The sequence below is a fragment of the Cebidichthys violaceus genome, unplaced genomic scaffold, assembly GCF_023349555.1.
Source record: "Cebidichthys violaceus isolate CVI_PGR_0920_01 unplaced genomic scaffold, fCebVio1.0.p SCAF_1, whole genome shotgun sequence".
NCBI lineage: Eukaryota > Metazoa > Chordata > Actinopteri > Perciformes > Stichaeidae > Cebidichthys > Cebidichthys violaceus.
Genome location: NW_027176262.1, coordinates 18,389,025 through 18,407,838, shown reverse-complemented (window position 1 = coordinate 18,407,838; position 18,814 = coordinate 18,389,025). Strand labels below are relative to the sequence as shown.

Genomic DNA, 18,814 nt, shown 5'->3' with positions numbered 1-18,814 from the left:
AATGTTTACAAACAGTATTTCTTACCAAAACACACTGCATGTATTCTGGAGGCCAAACACATATTTTAATGTATTCCCTTTGTCATTTAACATTTGCAAAGACAAATATTTTTGAATATTACAAACCTGCATTATTTACACATTGACATTACCGTCCTCGGCGATGGTGATGAGAACAAAATGATCGAACGATATAAACAAAATGGAAACCTGCTGGGCCAAACATCACTGGTAGTTAGAAACCCCACAGGGCTTCTTTTAAATCTTAATGCATGCAGATGTAATGCACAAGGACAAAGCTTGGTTCTCTTCTCTCCCATGCCGTCCATACAAAGCAACCTCACAACCTGGTGTTGTGTTCCTTCTGTCGCTCACACTCTAAATTATTAAAACCAGTAAGGTTTCCTGTATGCTCTAATGCCACCTGAGAGCCTCTAAACTGTTGATTCACACAGCAGCAATAGCAGGTATCAATAACACTCAGCCAAAGCAGCTGCTTGTGTTTATGTTCAAATAAATGAGCTAAATGTTCAAGTATCCAAACAGCCGTTACTCATGGTTCCAATACTTTAATCCTCTATTTGTCTTTCTTTCTTCCAGTCCCTCTGATGCACATAGTGTCTTCACTCTCACATAAACATGTGGTCAACTTCATTTTTATTTCTGCAAAATGCTCATTGCTGTTTTCTTTCAGCACTGCACGTTCATAATCACGCAATCTACCGTGTCTGTAATTTGTCACGTAAAAAATTCCACCGCAAAGGAGAAAATTCTGGATACATTTTTTTAAAAACAGTAAGTTGTAGTAGGCCCCACACTGTGTTTGTATTTATAATGAACAGAGTGAATGTGCTCTTACCAATCCTTGTCTGACCTGCCCATCGTGTCCCATCAGCTCGAATCTAAACCTAAAACCCTCTCTCTCCCTCTGGTCCAGATGACACGGTGTCGGCCGGCAGCAACATGGACATGGAGGACCGGGTTTCCCACCTGGAGCAGAAGCTGCAGCTGCAGGAGGACGAGATCCAGCTGCTGAAGGCCGCCCTGGCTGACGCCCTGCGCCGCCTGGGCTACTGCGAGGAGCAGAGCCTGGGGGTGCAGCCCGGAGGCGGCCATGCCGCCGGGAAGAGACCTCTGGCCACCACAGCATCGGCAGCACCTACCAAGGGTAAGAAAGGTAACCGATGAACAGAGAGGCAACATTCTGCAGGCCTTTTTCTGGCTAGTTCGGCTTCATCAGTCATCATGTATCGTCAGTATTTCTGCACACATGTTCCCGCAACCATTCCGTAACATGTCCCACATTGTCGGCATCTATCGATCCCTCTTCTGCTGAAGCTGATAATAATTTGTTGCCTTTCAGTGCGTCAGCTCCTGCAGGCTCTTCCCTCCAGGCCTCTGAGTAACGGCTATGTCCAGCAGAAACGCCTCCTCTCCTCCCCTTCCTCTCCTAAAAAGGAGGTGCTACAGTCCATTAAGAGGTATGCAAAGCACAAACCAAAAGAAGTCACGCTCACGTAAATGACCAGCGAATCTTTTTCACGGTATCATCCCAAGATTATTCAACCTTTAATGTTCCCTCACACTTTGTTTTTCCCTCTCCACTCCCACAGGAAGAGCATGTCCACAGAGCGTCTCACCCTGGTGAAGAGAGAGTTGGGAGCGGAGAGTCGCAGTCGAACCACCTCCTCCAGCAGCTCCTCCGGAGGCAAAAGGTAGCGGCCTCGTCCTGCGTGTCGCCATATCTTGAGGATATTAAACGCTGTGCTTCTAGACCCATGAACACCTTCTCTCTAATTTGACAATGTGTCCAACGTTGCCATGAAAACAAACTACTCCTTTTGCTTCTAACGAGCCGAGAGAAGATGTTTGTGTATCGTGGGTCAGCAGGGCTGTGGAGGAGTTCAATGGGTACTAATGAGCTGTCTTACCTCTCCACTCTGTCTCTCTGTCTGTAGACAGACGAGACCACAGTCAGTCAGTGTGAACACACTGTGTGGCAGTCAAGAGGCTGAAAGATGAAGAGCGAGAGTGTTTGGTTACAGCAAGACTGACTTAAGTTATTTCAGGTGTTAGATATGGAAATATTTACAGATTTTATATTTACTGAACAAGTTTAATACACTATACTCTCTCAGGTCCTCCCTCTGAGTCAGCCAAAACACTGTGTACAGTGTATCCTCGTCCATAACATCCTCCGCGCTCATATTTTGGGATGCCGTTTTGTAAAACTATTTTGCAATACAAGCGAAGAGAACAAGGAAGTTCTAGAAATCAAAGATGAAACTGAAACTTGTAGTCCTTCCTTTCATTCATGTCAGATGGAAGAACGGCACATGTTGCAGCTGCAAACTCAGCTTTATTGGTCAATAGTGCAGGAATCTGAGGTTTCAATTGGACATCCACATTAGAGGTGGTAAACTTTCCCTTTTTAAAGGTACTGCTACTAAGAGAAATCATTTACAATGGAACTTCTCTCTGGTCAGACAGTAGTTTATTTGATCTGGAACCAGCACATAAAGTTCAGATGTTAATGAATTAACATTCTGGTCAAACTCTGTTACTTTCACTTAAGTAAACGCACATTATTTACTTACTTACTTAATATTTACTTGATTTAAATGATAGCTTTACCTTCAAAATGCATTTATCATGAAGGTACAGTTGGTGCAGTATCTTAAACCTTTCAGGGATACATACACATTATACCTACAGTAATACTGCAGCTTCAAGAAACTGTCAAATACGTCATTATTATTATTTATTATAGTATTCCATCATTTGTCTGAATTCTGTCGGTAAACTACACCAAAGACATAACGTCTATGTTTGACAGGAGCACAGAGGGAGGAGAACGGATTTATCTTTTATATTTTTTACATTTCTCTCTCTGCTTTACTGGTGTTAAAGACAAAAAATTCAAGGCGACTTGTCCACCTTAAAAAAAAATAGATTTTTGCACATCCATATACTTGACATTTAATCAATCAAAAGAGGAATGGTGCTGCATGGGACGAGACAAGAGGAACAACTTCCTCGTCTCCCCAATCTGACCAGCATCTGTATCTGATCTAATCTTCCTGTTCGCCTGCAGTGAGTCTGGGATGTCATGATGAATTATGTTGTACAGTTAGCTGTCTTAGTCTTTGTGATGAACAGCGTCACATGTCCACGTGTCACAGCCAAGTGAACACGCACGCAGGTCACTTGTCATCTGTAAACAAACCCCGGTGAGAGTTTATCTTTTGGTTAAACACTCTTTTTCCTTTGTTCTGGTCTTTCATCGCTTCTTTTCTTAATTTTTCGTTCTCTTGACTACTAGTTCTTCCCACTCATGAACAGTTGAACCTCCTTTTCCTCTTCTTATCTCTGCTGTTCTTTCTCTAATCAACACCCACACTTCCTTTTCTTTCCTTCCCTATCTCGCTTTCTCGCGCTCTCTCTCTCTCTCTCTCTCTCTCTCTCACTCTCTCTGTGTCACTCTCTCGCTCTCTCTCTCGCTCTCTGTCTCTCTCTCGCTCTCTGTCTCTCTCTCTCTCTCTCTCGCGCTCTCTGTCTCTCTCTCGCTCTCTCTCTCGCTCTCTGTCTCTCTCTCTCTCTCTCTCTCTCTCTCTCTCTCGCTCTCTGTCTCTCTCGCTCTCTGTCTCTTTCTCTCTCTTGCTCTCTCGCTCTCTCTCTCTCTCTCTCTCTCTCTGTCTGTCTGTCTGTCTGTCTGTCTGTCTGTCTGTCTCTCTCTCTGCTGATGGATCAGATTTCAAACAGCTCTTGGTAAAAGAGGGGGTGTGGTTACTGGGCAGAGGGGGCGGGTCGTGGGTCTGCACATTCAGAATGTGGGCTGTGATTGGATGACGGGGCCCCACCAGGCCAAGCTAAAAGTTTGCTCAGTGAAGGAGGAAGTCAGTGTGTTGCTGTAGCTGTTGTTCAGGACGCTGTTCACCACTGTTGACTGTCACTGTAACGGAAAAGCTCGCGGCCATGAAGAGATCTTCCAGGTAAATAGTTGCTTTATGATTTTACGATGGATAATCAGTTATTGACAGACAGTGGGGGGAGGGTTTACTTTGTGTATATGAGGAAGTCTTATGCTCTTATGAGAAATGAAATAAATGTGTGTTTTGTGGAAGAAGGCGTGTAAAAATAAATGCATATGCTGCTTTTAAAGTCATCAGGATGCATTTCAGTCAAAGTTGGAAAAGTACTTGCGTGTCACTTCCAGCTAACCCTTCATCTGTTCCTGGTCTTCTATTTGAATAGAATACAGGTTGCACAATGAAATGAATGCTGCAAAATGCATTTATACCTCACCATCTTTAGGTTTTAGTTGTTTGTTTTCAGTCTAAAGACGGTTTCCCTAGTCAGTGGCTCTGGCTTCACGACAGCCTGAGGAAGTTCTGTCTGTTTTATGAAACCCTGTTGTCACGCGAACCGTTTGATGCGGCGTGTTTGCCACCAGCTGCAGGGCTGTGGGGAGGGGCCGCGGCATAGGAGCATGAACGCAACAGAAAACAGGGCCGGTCATGTGGGTGGACCAGGGATCTAACGGCAAAACTAAATCGTGACATTTTAGAAGAATTCGCCTTAAAAGAACTGTGTAGTTCCAACAATGAAGGGTTATGTGAGTTGTATTGAAAAACTGACTTTTTTTTTTTTAAACATGTGTTTTTCTGAAGTCTCTCTCTCTCTTACTGAAGAAGTCTCTCATTATGTCTCAGATGTGTAGATTTATGGGCCTCTTTAAGTGTCATCAGTGGCTCTTTTGTCTCCGGGTTTTTAATGATGTGAAACAAACATGTTGCATTTCTTTCTGGTTATGTTACACACACACACACACACACACACACACACACACACACACACACACACACACACACACACACACACTCGGGATGAGTAAATGTGCAGTGACAGTAGACTATAGTGTGCTCAGCAGTTCTGTCGGTTAAGCGATTGTTCTGTTAGATCTGAGTGATCCTGGCAGGACGGAGCTCCTGCTTTGGTATTACTGGTTGAAGTTGGGCGGTGCACAACTTCAACCAGTAACCTTCTTTTCCCAAAGGCATTCTAATTAATTCAATGTTTTTTAACGTTCTAGCACACCCTGCAGCACTGTGACCACAGGCAAAGGGCTGATGCAGCCATGGGACTGATGTTCCAATTACCAATTCTGCTCAGCTTGCATAAACTCTGATAACATTGATTGGACTTCCTGTTTAACATGCAACAAACATGATGACGACACCTCTGCAGAGAAGAATATTGCCTCACTAAAAACAGTTTAACGTCACTATGTCTGCATTTCAATTTAGATTGAAAGTTGAGGGTAACGACCCTTTTAAATCTAAGGGCATTGTACAAAGATGAGTTTTGATGAATGGTTCTGGATTTATGCAAAGACAATGAATAAGGAAGAGAGTTCCATCATGTTCACCCTCGCTGTGTCTTTCCTTTTGTCTCTGTTTCATGGGACCGAAAACTTTGATCCAGGAGGAAATCTTTAAATTTTAAATTTAAATGATTACATATATGTAAATACTTGTGGCCCCAACATAACCATTGTAAAGTAACACGGTTTAACAACTAGCATGAATTACTTTGCCTCTGTCAGATTGAAATCATGCAAATTCTGATGAAGGAAACAATGAACAGATCTGCATCAAAGATTGAGATCTTTTTCTGCTCTCCGCTATTTTATCTGATGCCACAGTAACTGAAGAGTGGATAAGTCTTTGTAAAAGGAAGCTCAAAGTTAAGTCTATGAGTGGATTTTTTTTATTTTTTTCCCCGTTGAGTGAAGTTGATCAAATATGTTTGTGTCCATTAACAAAACCACCACTGCAGCAGTTCAGTCATAATGGACCAGGAAATGGACGCACACTTGACTGTTCCCACCACTCCCACAGTTCAGAGGGCTATAACAGCTGCTTTACTACCACATCCATCACTGCAGTATCTCCCAATCACATGAAGCACTTTACTGACCAGTTGCTATGATGAGGAATCTCTTGTTATGAAATATAAGACATAAATATTATTTAACCCAGATGGTAACCTCCAGGTCTGAAAAGTGCAGCAAATGCTGAAGTGTTTTAAAACCTTCATTCTCTCTACTGACCAGCAGGGGGCGACTCCTCTGGTTGCAAAAAGAAGTCAGATTGTATAGAAGTCTATGAGAAAATGACTTTACTTCTCTCTTGATTTATTCCCTCAGTAAACATTGTAAACATGAGTTTATGGTCTCATTCTCTAGTTTCAAGTCTTCTTCAATACAGCATGATGTTCATTTAGTAAATGATGGTCCATTTAGAGTCACACAGACCATAAAGCAGGGTATGCTTTAGGGCAGGCTTACTGTGATTGACAGGTCACTACCATGGAGATGTCAATGTTTTTGTCTTAAACCCTTTCATAGTGTGCTTTTAGTTCATGAAAGTTGATTGTAACCGTTTTGGTTGCCTCAAAAGTCCTATTCAGCATTCTGTCATACTTAGCTCCATCCTCTCGTGTCTCTTCTGGCTGCAAAAAACAAGATGGCGACGGACAAAAAGCCAGAAATCAAGGCTTCATAACAGCAGTCCACATACCAACGAGTGACGGTGAATACGTCCACTTCTTACATACGGTCTATGGTTACACCTAGTGGAAGTTTGGGACAAAATTGACAGCTGAAGGCTTAATAACAAAAATCGTGCACGCAACAGTTAATCAATATTTCATTGATTGCAAAAAGAAGAAAACAAACCAGCTAGCGTTAATAAAATGTTTTCAGCTTCAAAACGAGCATGAGTTCAATACATTCAAAATATGATGAAAAAACAAGCTAACACAGGATCACGTAAAACCGTCATAACTTACTCGCGCTGTGGTCCTTTAATCTCTCTCCACTGAAAAGTCCAAAAGTCGTAACTTGAAAAATATCTTTGAGAAAGTTTCTAGCTCTTTAGAGGCCATCACATCTTGCCATTTCACCTTGAAATGACACACTCTGGAAGGCTGGAAGCCGGACCGGTCAGTGCGTTGTTTAGGACAAGTAGAATTGAGCGCAGATTCAACACCTCAAATCGGGAACGTTTCAAACATAAAGGAATCCGCATTTAGTGCTCACTACTTTTATATCCCTACACCTGAAGCAAACCCCAAGCACAGCTGAGCTGCAGGAAGGGTTCATGTTGACGTCTTCAGAGAAACCGAGCACATTCATTACTGGTTCTGTCTGGAGTTTGAAGAGTTTCTCAGGGGAACCCTGGCAGGCTCTTTGCTGCTCATTAGTCCCCTTCTGGTCCTTACACAAAACCAAATGAGTTTTCAGAGTGCAAGCAGGCAGAAAAATGGCAACAATACACTCGGTGCCGCATGTTAATGAGCGCTCTGTTTGTGCATTCCCTCTCCCTGGAAATCTTGTGACCGGGACTACAGCCGCATGGGTTTGCAGACCCACAGTTATTTGCTCTGTCCGACTGCCAGTTACCCAGCATGCCCCTGCACTAATTACTCGCTCCGACTCAATCTTGTTCTCTCATTGGCTAGAACTGTGCCACGCCTCATCTTCCTGGCAGAACACACACACACACACACACACACACACACACACACACACACACACACACACACACACACACACACACACACACACACACACACACACACACACACACACAGACACACACACACACACAGTTCAAGAGACCTTTATGTGGTTACTTTAGAGACACGCTGGCCGCTCGCCTCCAGCTGCCCGGAGACGCATCAGACATCAGTTATGTCGTCAGATGAGCCGCCTGCTCACTCCCCGGCCTTCTAATCTTCTTCAGATGCTTTGTGTTGCGTTCAAAGACGCACAAACAAGCTCTGATCTTTGTGGATTAAAGCTTATTCTCTTTACCTGCGTCCAATGACGAACAACTTTATGAAAACATTTGACTGAACGTGACATGACAAGCTTAGAGGCTAACTCCCTGTTAAGCAAACGCGAGGAGAAGTAGACCCACGCCCTGATGCTTGATGGTGTCCTCTTGAGTTTTCCTGTTAACAAGCAGCAAAAGTTCTGTTTCCATTTAGTGTTTACAATTTGATGACTGCATCTCCTTCCTCATAAAAACCTTTTCAAAGCAGATTCATTTGAATATTTTCAAATCGTCTCCCTCACTTCCTCTCACCTGTTGCCGAGCAGCAAGTGACGAGCCCGCAATTTCCAACGTCTTATCAAGCCTTACTTTTACTGCTGTTGCCGTGGTGATACCCACCTGTCATCCGAAGCGGTGCTTCAGCATCCCGATGACAATCCGATTGGTTGACAGCGTCCTGACGGGTCAGGCTGAGCAGTCAACAAATGGTCAGCGGGGCAGTTCTGATTGGTCGACAGACAGCTGACTCGGGAACAGCTGCTGTGAACCGATGAGGCAGCTACAGGTTATGATTGACGGCTCAGCACCACATTCACTGTGTGTTTAACTGACACTCTGTGTCACCATCCATGTGTGGATACACCAATAACAGGACTTGCCGGTTTACTCTGTCTACTGACTCGATCAAAGGCACGTTTTATCAACCTGCATGCACAATCCCATTAAAGAGCACTTTGATCATTTTCTCTATTCATCTGAGAAACACAGAGCAGCAGAACTGTTCTGAAGCCTGAACGGATGACCTCTCATCATTGTTGTTGCCATCTTCTTTCTGTAGTTGAAAAATCAACTGATTGAGAACATGTGGCCATTCAGTTCCACAAGTTTGATGCATGCTAACATTCCAAGTTAATTTGTAATATACATGTTGACAGTATATGCTGACTCGGTGCTCTGCGGCTCTCTCCTACAGACGCCTCTATTGTCCAGTTAATGTGAACGTGAGCGGTTGCAGTCCGTCGAGCGAAGAATAAATAATTCAGCATCTTATAGGAACGCCTGATGTTATGGAACAGTCTCAAGAGCTTTGGAAAATATATATTTTGTGTTTTGCTGTTTGATGTACTTACTGGTACTTCCAGTCTTTTTTTGTTTCCTGGATGACAGCCAGACCCTGAATGCTCTTATGGTGCTTAACTTTACAGGAAACATTTCATTCATCGTTTCTTTTTTCTGTTTCAGCAAATCCAAAGAATGCACCTTCAATGCAGGTAAGAGAAGCGTGTGTGTGTGTGTGTGTGTGTGTGTGTGTGTGTGTGTGTGTGTGTGTGTGTGTGTGTGTGTGTGTGTGTGTGTGTGTGTGTATATGTGTGTCTCTCTCTCTCTCTCTCTCTCTCTCTCTCTCTCTCTCTCTCTCTCTCTCTCTCTCTCTCTCTCTCTCTCTCTCTCTCTCTCTCTCTCTCTCTCTCTCTCTCTCTCTCTCTCTCTCTCAGAGTCTTACCCTCCCCCCTTCTATTACTGTCACACTTTAATTGGCTATAAAGAAGATGAGCAGCCTCTGATGTGTGAAACTCAATTGGCCTTCAGGAGTCCTTGAAGTGCTCTTGAAGGATTTAATATTCCCCATTAGAAATATTGAATATCAATTAGAATTACTGAAGAGCCAGAGAAGTGCCGACATAGGAAGCTTCTAGTAAAAGGAACTGAAGTTGAACAAAATTGGAGGCTATGTTTGTATTTTCCAAAGCACACGTATGAAGCGGCAACCTCCGGTGCTGAGAAATGAAGCTAAAAACTGCAGTTCCTCAAATGGCCACTTTAGGCTGGCTCCAAAACGGAGTCAATCCCCATAGACCAGCATGTTAAAATGTAACAACTTTACAGAAGAAATAAACCTGTTTACAGCCTCATACAAAAATAGTTTGTGTCGCTATGGCTAATTTCTAAAGTTTTAAATTATATCTAGGCTTGAAGTTGGGCATAATTGAGGGTGTGGCCAAGTCACTAGTTGCTGGCTGTCTGCTCTACTGCGTCACCCGGTCCCGCCTCAGCTCCACCGACGATTCACCTCTTTGCCTTTTAATTGGATTAGCAAGGAGAGAATAGTGACAGCCGAAGCCGCACACTCTGAAACCATTTCTTAATGGTTGTAGTTTCAGAGTGGGCTGCTTTAATCCATACTGATTAAAGGTCACTGAAGGATTGGCTCTGTAGACCCGTATTCCTTCTGTGTATGGATTGTCTGACTTTTCATACATTCCTTTGCGCTCTTTCTTCTGCTCGGTTTCACTGGGCAATGCTAACAAGCAATTATCCCGAAAACAAGAGCAAATTAAAGTAAACTGAACCGATGACAAAATGTCTCTTGTAACTGTAAACGGTGAAGTTAGAGCAAAGCACTGACAGGCTTCGGTGTAACAACTTCCTCTCTAATCTGACGGTGTCCCTTTGACCGTAGTCCGTGAAGTTGGATTGAATTTAACAGGATGTCTGTGTTTAAATGGTGACTTCGTAAACTCTCACAACTTTCACTTAAGGCAGCGCTGTTTCTAAAAAGAGACTCCTCGTTCTGTCTCTTCTACTCGTCTCTGCTGCGTCACTTCTCCGTTCCTTTACCTCCCACTTAACCCTCCATCGGTCTCCCCCCCTCTCATTACCTTTCAGAGGACGGCTATGTGCGGATGTTCCTCCGAGGACGTCCCGTCACCATGCACATCCCCGATCAGCAGAGGGAGAGCTACAGCCTCGACCACAAGGTGGCGCTACCTGACCGCAAGCTCAAGCTGCAGTGGGTGTATCCTTCAGACTTTGGAAACCTCTGGAACAGATGGACAAATGGAGAGAAACCGAAATAAACAGCCAGACTCCATGTATTATTTGGCATTAAAATGAAATGTATAAAAATAATCACCTGAAGAGAGTTGTGGTTTAGGTTTCCTATTGTATAAATTGTAAAAGCTGCAAAAGCTTCAGTCCCCATGAGTCACCTTGGTAAAAGAGCATCAACTGAACTTCTAAATCAAAATATTAAATGTTCTCCTGTCCAGCTTCAACCCCGTCTTGTTCCCTAACTCAAGCGTGGACCAGGTATGGCTACCGTGGACGTGACTGCCGATCCAACCTCTACCTGCTGCCCACAGGAGAGATCGTCTACTTCAACGCCTCTGTGGTGGTGCTGTACAACACCGAGGAGCAGCAGCAGAGACACTACCTGGGCCACAACGACGATGTCAAGTGGTGAGAGAGCAGCAGGCAGATCAGTGAAAGCCAATGTGGAAGTGTCTTAAACCTGCATTCTCTCTACTGGCCATCAGAGGGCGACTCCTCCAGTTAAAAAAAGAAGTCTATGAGAAAATGACTCCTCAATACAGCATGATGTTCATTTAGTAAACTATGGTCCATTTAGAGTCAAATGGACCATAAAGAGGAGTATGCTTTAGGGCCGAGTGAGTGAGTCTTGATCTCTTATGAAACAACAAGACATCGACACTGTTGAAAGACATAAATGCTCCATGCAATTCTTTATCCATCTACTTCTGTTATTCAGTCATGTGATCTTTGGTTTACTTATTGAGCGCTAGTTGACATCCTGAATGAGCTCTGATGTTAACAAACTATATCCTCCCTCCCATGGGGCATGCTGGGAAAGCTACTCAGCTCTACATGTGTTCCCCTCTCCCACGGCGACATATTGAGTTTCCTCTTCTGCTTCGACAAGGATCCTGTGTTAACCGTTTGTTGTTATTTAATGCGTCCGGAGGCATCATCTTTTCAGGTTGTCCGTCCGTTCGGTCCATTCTCGTAAACACGTGGAGGGAATTTAAATTTTTTTAGCACAAACGTCCACCTGGACTCAAGGATGAACTGATAAGAATTTGGTGGTCAAAGGCCACTGTGACCTCACATCCGTCCCACTGTCGTGATGTCTCAGGAATGCCTTGAGCAAATTTCTTCAAATTTGGCACGTTCGTCCACCTGGACTCAAGGATGAGTTGATGAGAAAAATGATGGTCGAATGTAACCGTGAACACAATTTTGGCCATAACTCAAGAATTTGAATGCAAATCATGACAATTCCACACAAATGTCGAATGGGATAAAATTATGAATTGAAGAAATTTTGGAAACGCGTCAATAAACTACAATCACGAGGCGGTGAATCTATTTTAGGAACACAAAATTGTTGTATTGCAATAAGTATTCCCTGATTCACAGAAGTGAGACACCAAAAAGAAACCGCCGCCTGTCATGGAAACGGTAGCAAGCGATAGTAAATCCTGAAAAATGTTTCAACGCCATTTAGGGTTCACATTTTCAAAATGATGCGTTTACATTCATTGTGTTTTATTCTGAATCAGCTGTTTGAATCTGCAGTGAAAGGCTTTTCTGTGATTTTACTTTTTCCATAAAAGCCAGAGTCAGTGTTAAAGATTTGAAATGAAGTAATATTTTATATTTTCTCATCCTAGCCTGAGTGTGCATCCTGACATGGTTACCATAGCAACGGGGCAAGTGGCTGGAAACTCTAATGGAAAGGTAACCATGACTTACATCCTCCTACTGAGTTTCACTGTTTTAAAGTAAACTTTTGACAGTTTATTTTAAAGCAGGTACTGCAAAAGCGAATGGAAAAGACGGCTAATTATAGAGAAGAAAACATACCGCGATGTTTAAATTCTAATGGCTATAAATAGTAAGAAAACTACCTTTTAGATTTAGTAGCAGATGTGTTTTTTCTCGCAGTGTTACACATGTTTTTTCTTCATCTAATCCCACGTTTTTGTATTACATTAGTCCGTCTGACACGGTTTCTCCGTCTGATTTCATCCTTGTCACCCGTCTGTTCAGCTGCTGGCGCCTCATGTTCGTGTGTGGGACTCTGTGAGCCTCAACACGCTCCATGTGATCGGGATGGGAGTGTTCGACAGAGCGGTCACCTGTGTGGCTTTCTCCAAGTCGGTAAGCAGCCTCTGGTGGAGTGTTTTCACAAGTAACTGTAACTTTTTGCTTTGTGAAGATCGAACTCCTTGTTTGTTTTTTTTCTCTCTCAGAACGGCGGCACCTTCCTCTGCGCTGTGGACGATGCCAACGATCACATCCTGACGGTCTGGAACTGGCAGAAGGAGAAGCAGCTGGCTGACGTCAAGGTACCCTGACCCTTGACCTTTGTCCACTTGATCCCATTTCCACAGCTATATCATTCTCTTATCTCCTGGTTCCAACAGTCTGGATCACAAGCATGGACAAAAGGCAATATTCCAAATTCCTCTCAATGAATCGGGTAGAGAAACATGTTTGCATCTTCACGCCTCATGTCTCCGCAGTGCTCCAATGACTCTGTGCTGGCCGCTGTGTTTCATCCCATGGATGCCAACCTGATTGTCACCTGTGGAAAATCTCACATCAACTTCTGGACCGTTGAGGGCAACACTCTGACCAAGAGACAGGGCCTGTTCGAGGTACCGCCATCAGAACAACTGCTCCAAAGATGTATCGCACAACAATCCTGCCTCAAAATACTTATTTAAATGTTATTTTATTAGGTACAGCTAGCTAAAATGCATGCAGCAATATTTGCGCTTAATCCTACATTCTCTCTGTCTGCCTCTTTCTCTAGAAACATGAGAAGCCAAAGTACGTGCTGTGTGTGGCGTTCGCTGAGAACGGAGACGCCATCACAGGAGACTCCAGTGGAAACATCTACGTCTGGGCCAAAGGTACTATGCTTTCTAATACCCAAACTACTGTACTGTTTAGTTTACCCGAAAAAAAGATTTAGTATGTCCCAAAACATAGTATGTAAAATGCGGTATGCCAAAAAATACCAGGATGTTCTACTACATCCGGTTGCATTTTGCAGTATGCAAGCCAGCAATGCTTTTCCCACAATCCTTTGCGCAGCAGATAAATGAGCAAGAGGGTCCAAGTTCAAGTATGTACTAAAAGTAAAAAAATAAAAAGTAAGCGATTTGGAACTTAACTGTAGAATCTAAATGGATCGCAGTGATCAAGATATTTAGACATCAAGTCTCCAAACACCAAAAGACTGAAGTACGAAAATGTTACACCAGCAGTGCTGTTCATGTAAGAACACGATTGGATGTCTAAAAAGCAATCTGTAAAGATGCAGCAAAATAAAACCAATTTGCAAGTTATTAATCACTACTAAAACTGAGCCATGAAAAATGTCACCTTTCATTTCATCACAACTTTGAAACTCAGGATCTGTGTCCTCTGCCTGTGTTTCTAATTCTGTTCTGATTGACAGGCGGTAGCCGCATCAGCCAGGTGGTGTCGGGGGCCCACGAGGGCGGGATATTCTCCGTTTGCGTCCTGAAGGACGGGACCATGGTCTCCGGAGGAGGGAAGGACCGCAAGGTGGTGCTGTGGGACCACGACTACAGAAAAAAGGCAGAGATGGAGGTGAGGGAGCCGAAGTGTCCTGTGCATGACAAAGGGACAAAGAACGAGAAAATCAGTTTCCCTTTTACACTTCTTGGGCGTTTGAAGGGAAGCATCCATCTTGATCTACACAGTGTGTGTGAGAAGCTTTTTTTCAGCCCGTCGTGTGTGTGTGTGTGTGTGTGTGTGTGTGTGTGTGTGTGTGTGTGTGTGTGTGTGTGTGTGTGTGTGTGTGTGTGTGTGTGTGTGTGTGTGTGTGTGTGTCCGTGTGTCCGTGCGTGCGTCCAGGTGGGCGAGCCGCTCGGTCCTGTACGGGCGCTGGCCGAAGGTAAACCAGGAGAGCTCTTCGTAGGAACCACCAAGAATGCCATCATCAGAGCTGCCTTCCCCGATACATTAACTCCGATTGTACAGGTAAACACACAATGTGCATGTTTCTGGTTTAAGAAGATTACTTTGTTTACAGTGGAAGGTGCCAACAGTATTTGTAAGTCACCCATGCGGTGTGTAAAATGAGACCTGTAATGTGCTACAGGGTCACACAGATGAGCTGTGGGGTCTGGACGTCCATCCTACCATGGAGCAGTTTGTCACCTGCTCCCAGGACAAGCAGGTTCACCTCTGGGACACCAACTCCCATCAGCCCCTCTGGAGCAAGACCATCGAGGTGACTGGTAGAAGGATGTAGATTGCGTTGTGCCTTTTTAACATGAGGATGTAAAAGCTCTGACTTGACAGCACTAGAGTATAACAAAGAATGCAAAAACAATTAGACAATTCTATCTTGAGTAATTAGAAACTAATTGACTCTCTTTTCCGCTCCAGGATCCAGGCAGGTCTACAGGTTTCCATCCCAGCGGTGCTGTTCTGGCTGTGGGGACCATGACTGGAAGGTTGGGGCTCAGTTATATATCAGAAACTAAACGCTAAAGCCTCTTTCCCACTGGACAAAAAACCCACTTACACCCACCAACATCTGCCTGACTCGCAGTAGTCCCTGGTATTTATCAGCTCCAGCTCAGCAGTGATGGAAAATGACACGCGTCAGGAAACGCTCATTTTTAGTCCCTTTTCCAGTGCGATGCTATGTGACACGCGTTGAAGTGACTAAATCAACAAAGATTTGCACAATTATTATAATTTATTAACACACAAAACATACAATTAATATGCTCTCCTCAAACAGTAGTTTTACCCTTCTGATGATGCAAACGCACTTCATTCAAACTCGACGGAACCAAATTTAAACTTTTTTTATTTAAAATTGTATTAGACTTTCGACTGACCCTCAATTCACAGAGTTAGATGTGAAAAGAAACAGCAGTTATATGCTCTCCTCAAAGTTACCAGACTCTATTGACAGTTGGTTTTTTTTTTGTTTTTTTTTTACCAGACTCCAGAAACAGTAATTTTACCTGCTAAAACACACTTCATTCAAACTCATCAAAACCGTCTTTGTTAGTCTTTCCACTGTTCCAACAATCACCAATTCTGGTTTGAGAGTTTCAAAGAGAGACTGAATAAGTAAACAGATATAAAGAGAAGTAACCGCTGTAACAGTTTCACTGTTTTCCGGCGCGTTCATGACGTTGAACGTGACGCACCAGAAATAAAACAGAAAGGCATACTCGTCTACAGGTAATCCGAAAGGAATCCATCACATATTAGTGGTGTTTCTTGTGCTCAAACCTGCATATACACACTAATTTTAGTGGAAGAAGGGGATTAACACAACATTCAACGCAGGCGGAACAGCCATCATACAAGAGGACAACTAATCCGTTTCTTACAGGCTATAGCTTTACATGGTTGCTGCTTATAAAGGTATTACTGTCTGTACTGTGTTAACAGTCTTTGACTTGGTGGTTTGTACCATAGTTAGTTGAGTTGTTGATCAACAGAAAAATGGGTAATCGTTTACTAATCAAAATGAAAAACATTCACTGTGTCCATCTTCTCAAAAAGATGTATTACCTTCTCTGCTTTATACAATGTAAATATGTGTTGGTTGGACTAAACAAGGAATTATAAGACATCATCTTGGGTTCTGTGAACTTGTGATGGTCATCTTCCCTAACGTGTGTGTGTGTGTGTGTGTGTGTGTGTGTGTGTGTGTGTGTGTGTGTGTGTGTGTGTGTGTGTGTGTGTGTGTGTGTGTGTGTGTGTGTGTGTGTGTGTGTGTGTGTGTGTGTGTGTGTGTGTGTGTGTGTGTGTGTTGCAGATGGTTGGTGCTGGACACTGACACCCGGGATCTCGTTTCTATGCACACAGACGGCAATGAGATCATTTCCAACATCAAGTACTCTCCAGGTAAAGCCTCATCAGACATTAGACGGGGCTGGTGAACCACATCGTGTTTCAGCGCGGTACTAACTCCTTAACTCTGGGCTCCTTGTGCCTCCAGACGGTAACTTCCTGGCTGTCGCTTCTCACGACAACTTTGTTTACATCTACGCTGTGACGGAGAACGGCCGAAAGTACAGCCGCGTGGGGAAATGCACCGTGAGTATACATTCCTAAAAACAAATGCATATCTCAGTAGTCCGAAAGCTTTAAAGATATATTCGTTGTTTTCTTAAAGCAGTAGCAGCAGTTTTTGGTAACTCTATTATTTAGGTGGAGTTGAATGATAAATATGTGTTTTGTTATTTTTGTTTAACTTTCCTGTAACTACTGAAATAAAGGTTTCCCTCCACAATTGGATGAATAGAAAGACAATAGAAGCTCTACTTCCATTCCGTTTTAAAGGAATACTTCACCCCTCGAAATGACCATTTGTATTACTCGCCTCGTATTACTTTGAATTCTTTGAAACTTTGTTTTTCTCACATAAAGAATCAAAAAACGACTAGATACATGAGACTTGGATTATCCTGCACGAGATGTGTGAGAATTTGTAATCGGATGCTTTGATATAATGGTTAAATGCAGCCCCCATTTTCTTCAATTCATCAAGACTTGTCCTCCGTCTTTTTGATTCTTCATGCGGGAAAAACAGTTTTCTCCAAGAATTTAAATATAACACGTGGGGAGTAATTGATACACAAATGGTCATTTTGGAGGGTGAGGGATTCCTTTATTTTCCAAAATGGAGGGTTTAGAATGAAAGCGTCGTGCTCAGTGTGATCTCCGTTCAAGCCAGACAAACTTCTCTCCCTTTGTCCTCAGGGCCACTCGAGCTTTGTCACCCATCTGGACTGGTCGGCGGACAGCCAGCACCTCGTCACCAACTCAGGAGACTACGAGATCCTCTTCTGTAGGTCCTCCCTCACGCACACACTCAGCTTTCTCTTTCACTGTGTCGCCGATAGAAGAATTTCAGATAAAATATGTAAACTCGTGTTGCAAAGCTAGACAAAATGTTGAGGTGACATTCTGAAAACACGCATGTTCTATCTAGCAACCCCAGAGGGCATCATAAGATATGGATTCACAGCATGGTTTGGCAGCCTTAGAGATCAACTGAAAAAGCAGGCTTGCCAGTATTCACAAAACAATGGAAGAAATACTATGAGCCCAAACAGAGCCTGTAGGAGTTGGCAGCCATGAAACGAGTAACAATAATCATTGCAGACCCTCAACACCCTCTCTCCTTTTATGAATGTGAACCTCTGACATCAGGAAGAAAACGCTGTGTGCCAAAGAACAACCGCTTGAAGCTATCGTTTAGCTCCACGTTATGGTAATCCCATGCAGTTTTGGGCAAAAACATCGCATTGTATGCATGCATGTTAGTCCCCATAGTAGCCGTTTCACAGAGTGAGACCATTCTTTTTATGACATCACTGTATAAAAGTTGTTTTGACCTCTGGGATAATCATGAAACTAGAGACCTAGAACATTCAGATGGGCTGTGGCTTTCCTTTGGTTTATTGACAGTAAGTGGGTTTCTGAGCAGTTTCCAGAACAGAAGCGCTCACCATCCGATCACAGGAAAATACAATTCCTGCAGAAATCGTCAAACGTCAACATTTTTAAATAACAAATCACAGCTTGGATTTTTCTGTAGTGTTCCTGAAGGTCTTGGTGTTCTGGTGTGGTATTTATGATCATTTCTATTCACAAAAAAAAAAAAATCGCTGCAACAACTGGGAATGGCCATCATTATGTAATATAAAATTATATTACTGATTGATGACTAGAACAACTTGACACACACTGCTATACTACTTACATGTGGCATAAACGGTTGATCTGCTACCTCCCCCTAAAGATCTCCCGCAACACGTTAAAAAAAAAAAAAAAAAGAAGACAAACGGTCTCTTGGAGTTAAAGCCACAGATTGTAGCTGTCAGTCAGTGGTGCCCTTTTTTTTCTCTTCTTCTAGGGGAGGCATCCAGTGGTAAACATGTGACCAGCATGGACACAGTGCGCAACCAGGAGTGGGCCACTTCCACCTGCACTCTGAGCTTCAACACCTTTGGTAAGTCGTTATTCTTGTATCCTCCTGTGTGTCATGTAAAGCCTGTGAACCCACCTGAGACCAGCACGCTGATCTTTCCCTTTGTGTCAACAGGTGTATTATCAATTCACCTCTCTTATATACTGTGCATTTTCGAGTTAGTTGGCTG

At 43.3% G+C, this 18,814-nt stretch overlaps 1 protein-coding gene across 4 annotated transcripts in view; it reads left to right on the top strand.

Annotated features, from left to right (window-relative positions):
• eml2 (EMAP like 2) overlaps nucleotides 1-18,814 on the top strand; it is a 29,726-nt gene that overhangs the window by 8,039 nt on the left and 2,873 nt on the right. For 2 of the 4 annotated variants that reach the window (XM_068713217.1, XM_068713236.1), the window contains exons 2-20: nucleotides 938-1,177; nucleotides 1,364-1,481; nucleotides 1,614-1,715; nucleotides 9,084-9,112; nucleotides 10,506-10,635; nucleotides 10,929-11,078; nucleotides 12,311-12,377; nucleotides 12,690-12,800; nucleotides 12,893-12,988; nucleotides 13,166-13,300; nucleotides 13,459-13,558; nucleotides 14,110-14,264; nucleotides 14,532-14,657; nucleotides 14,779-14,910; nucleotides 15,069-15,136; nucleotides 16,465-16,553; nucleotides 16,648-16,745; nucleotides 17,412-17,499; nucleotides 18,571-18,666. In XM_068713217.1, the coding sequence (XP_068569318.1) occupies nucleotides 938-1,177; nucleotides 1,364-1,481; nucleotides 1,614-1,715; nucleotides 9,084-9,112; nucleotides 10,506-10,635; nucleotides 10,929-11,078; nucleotides 12,311-12,377; nucleotides 12,690-12,800; nucleotides 12,893-12,988; nucleotides 13,166-13,300; nucleotides 13,459-13,558; nucleotides 14,110-14,264; nucleotides 14,532-14,657; nucleotides 14,779-14,910; nucleotides 15,069-15,136; nucleotides 16,465-16,553; nucleotides 16,648-16,745; nucleotides 17,412-17,499; nucleotides 18,571-18,666 (2,130 nt within the window). Of the gene's footprint in view, nucleotides 1-937; nucleotides 1,178-1,363; nucleotides 1,482-1,613; nucleotides 1,716-3,770; nucleotides 3,993-9,083; nucleotides 9,113-10,505; nucleotides 10,636-10,928; nucleotides 11,079-12,310; nucleotides 12,378-12,689; nucleotides 12,801-12,892; nucleotides 12,989-13,165; nucleotides 13,301-13,458; nucleotides 13,559-14,109; nucleotides 14,265-14,531; nucleotides 14,658-14,778; nucleotides 14,911-15,068; nucleotides 15,137-16,464; nucleotides 16,554-16,647; nucleotides 16,746-17,411; nucleotides 17,500-18,570; nucleotides 18,667-18,814 lie in introns of those variants that run through there. The other 2 variants (XM_068713227.1, XM_068713245.1) reach the window with 2 other exon arrangements.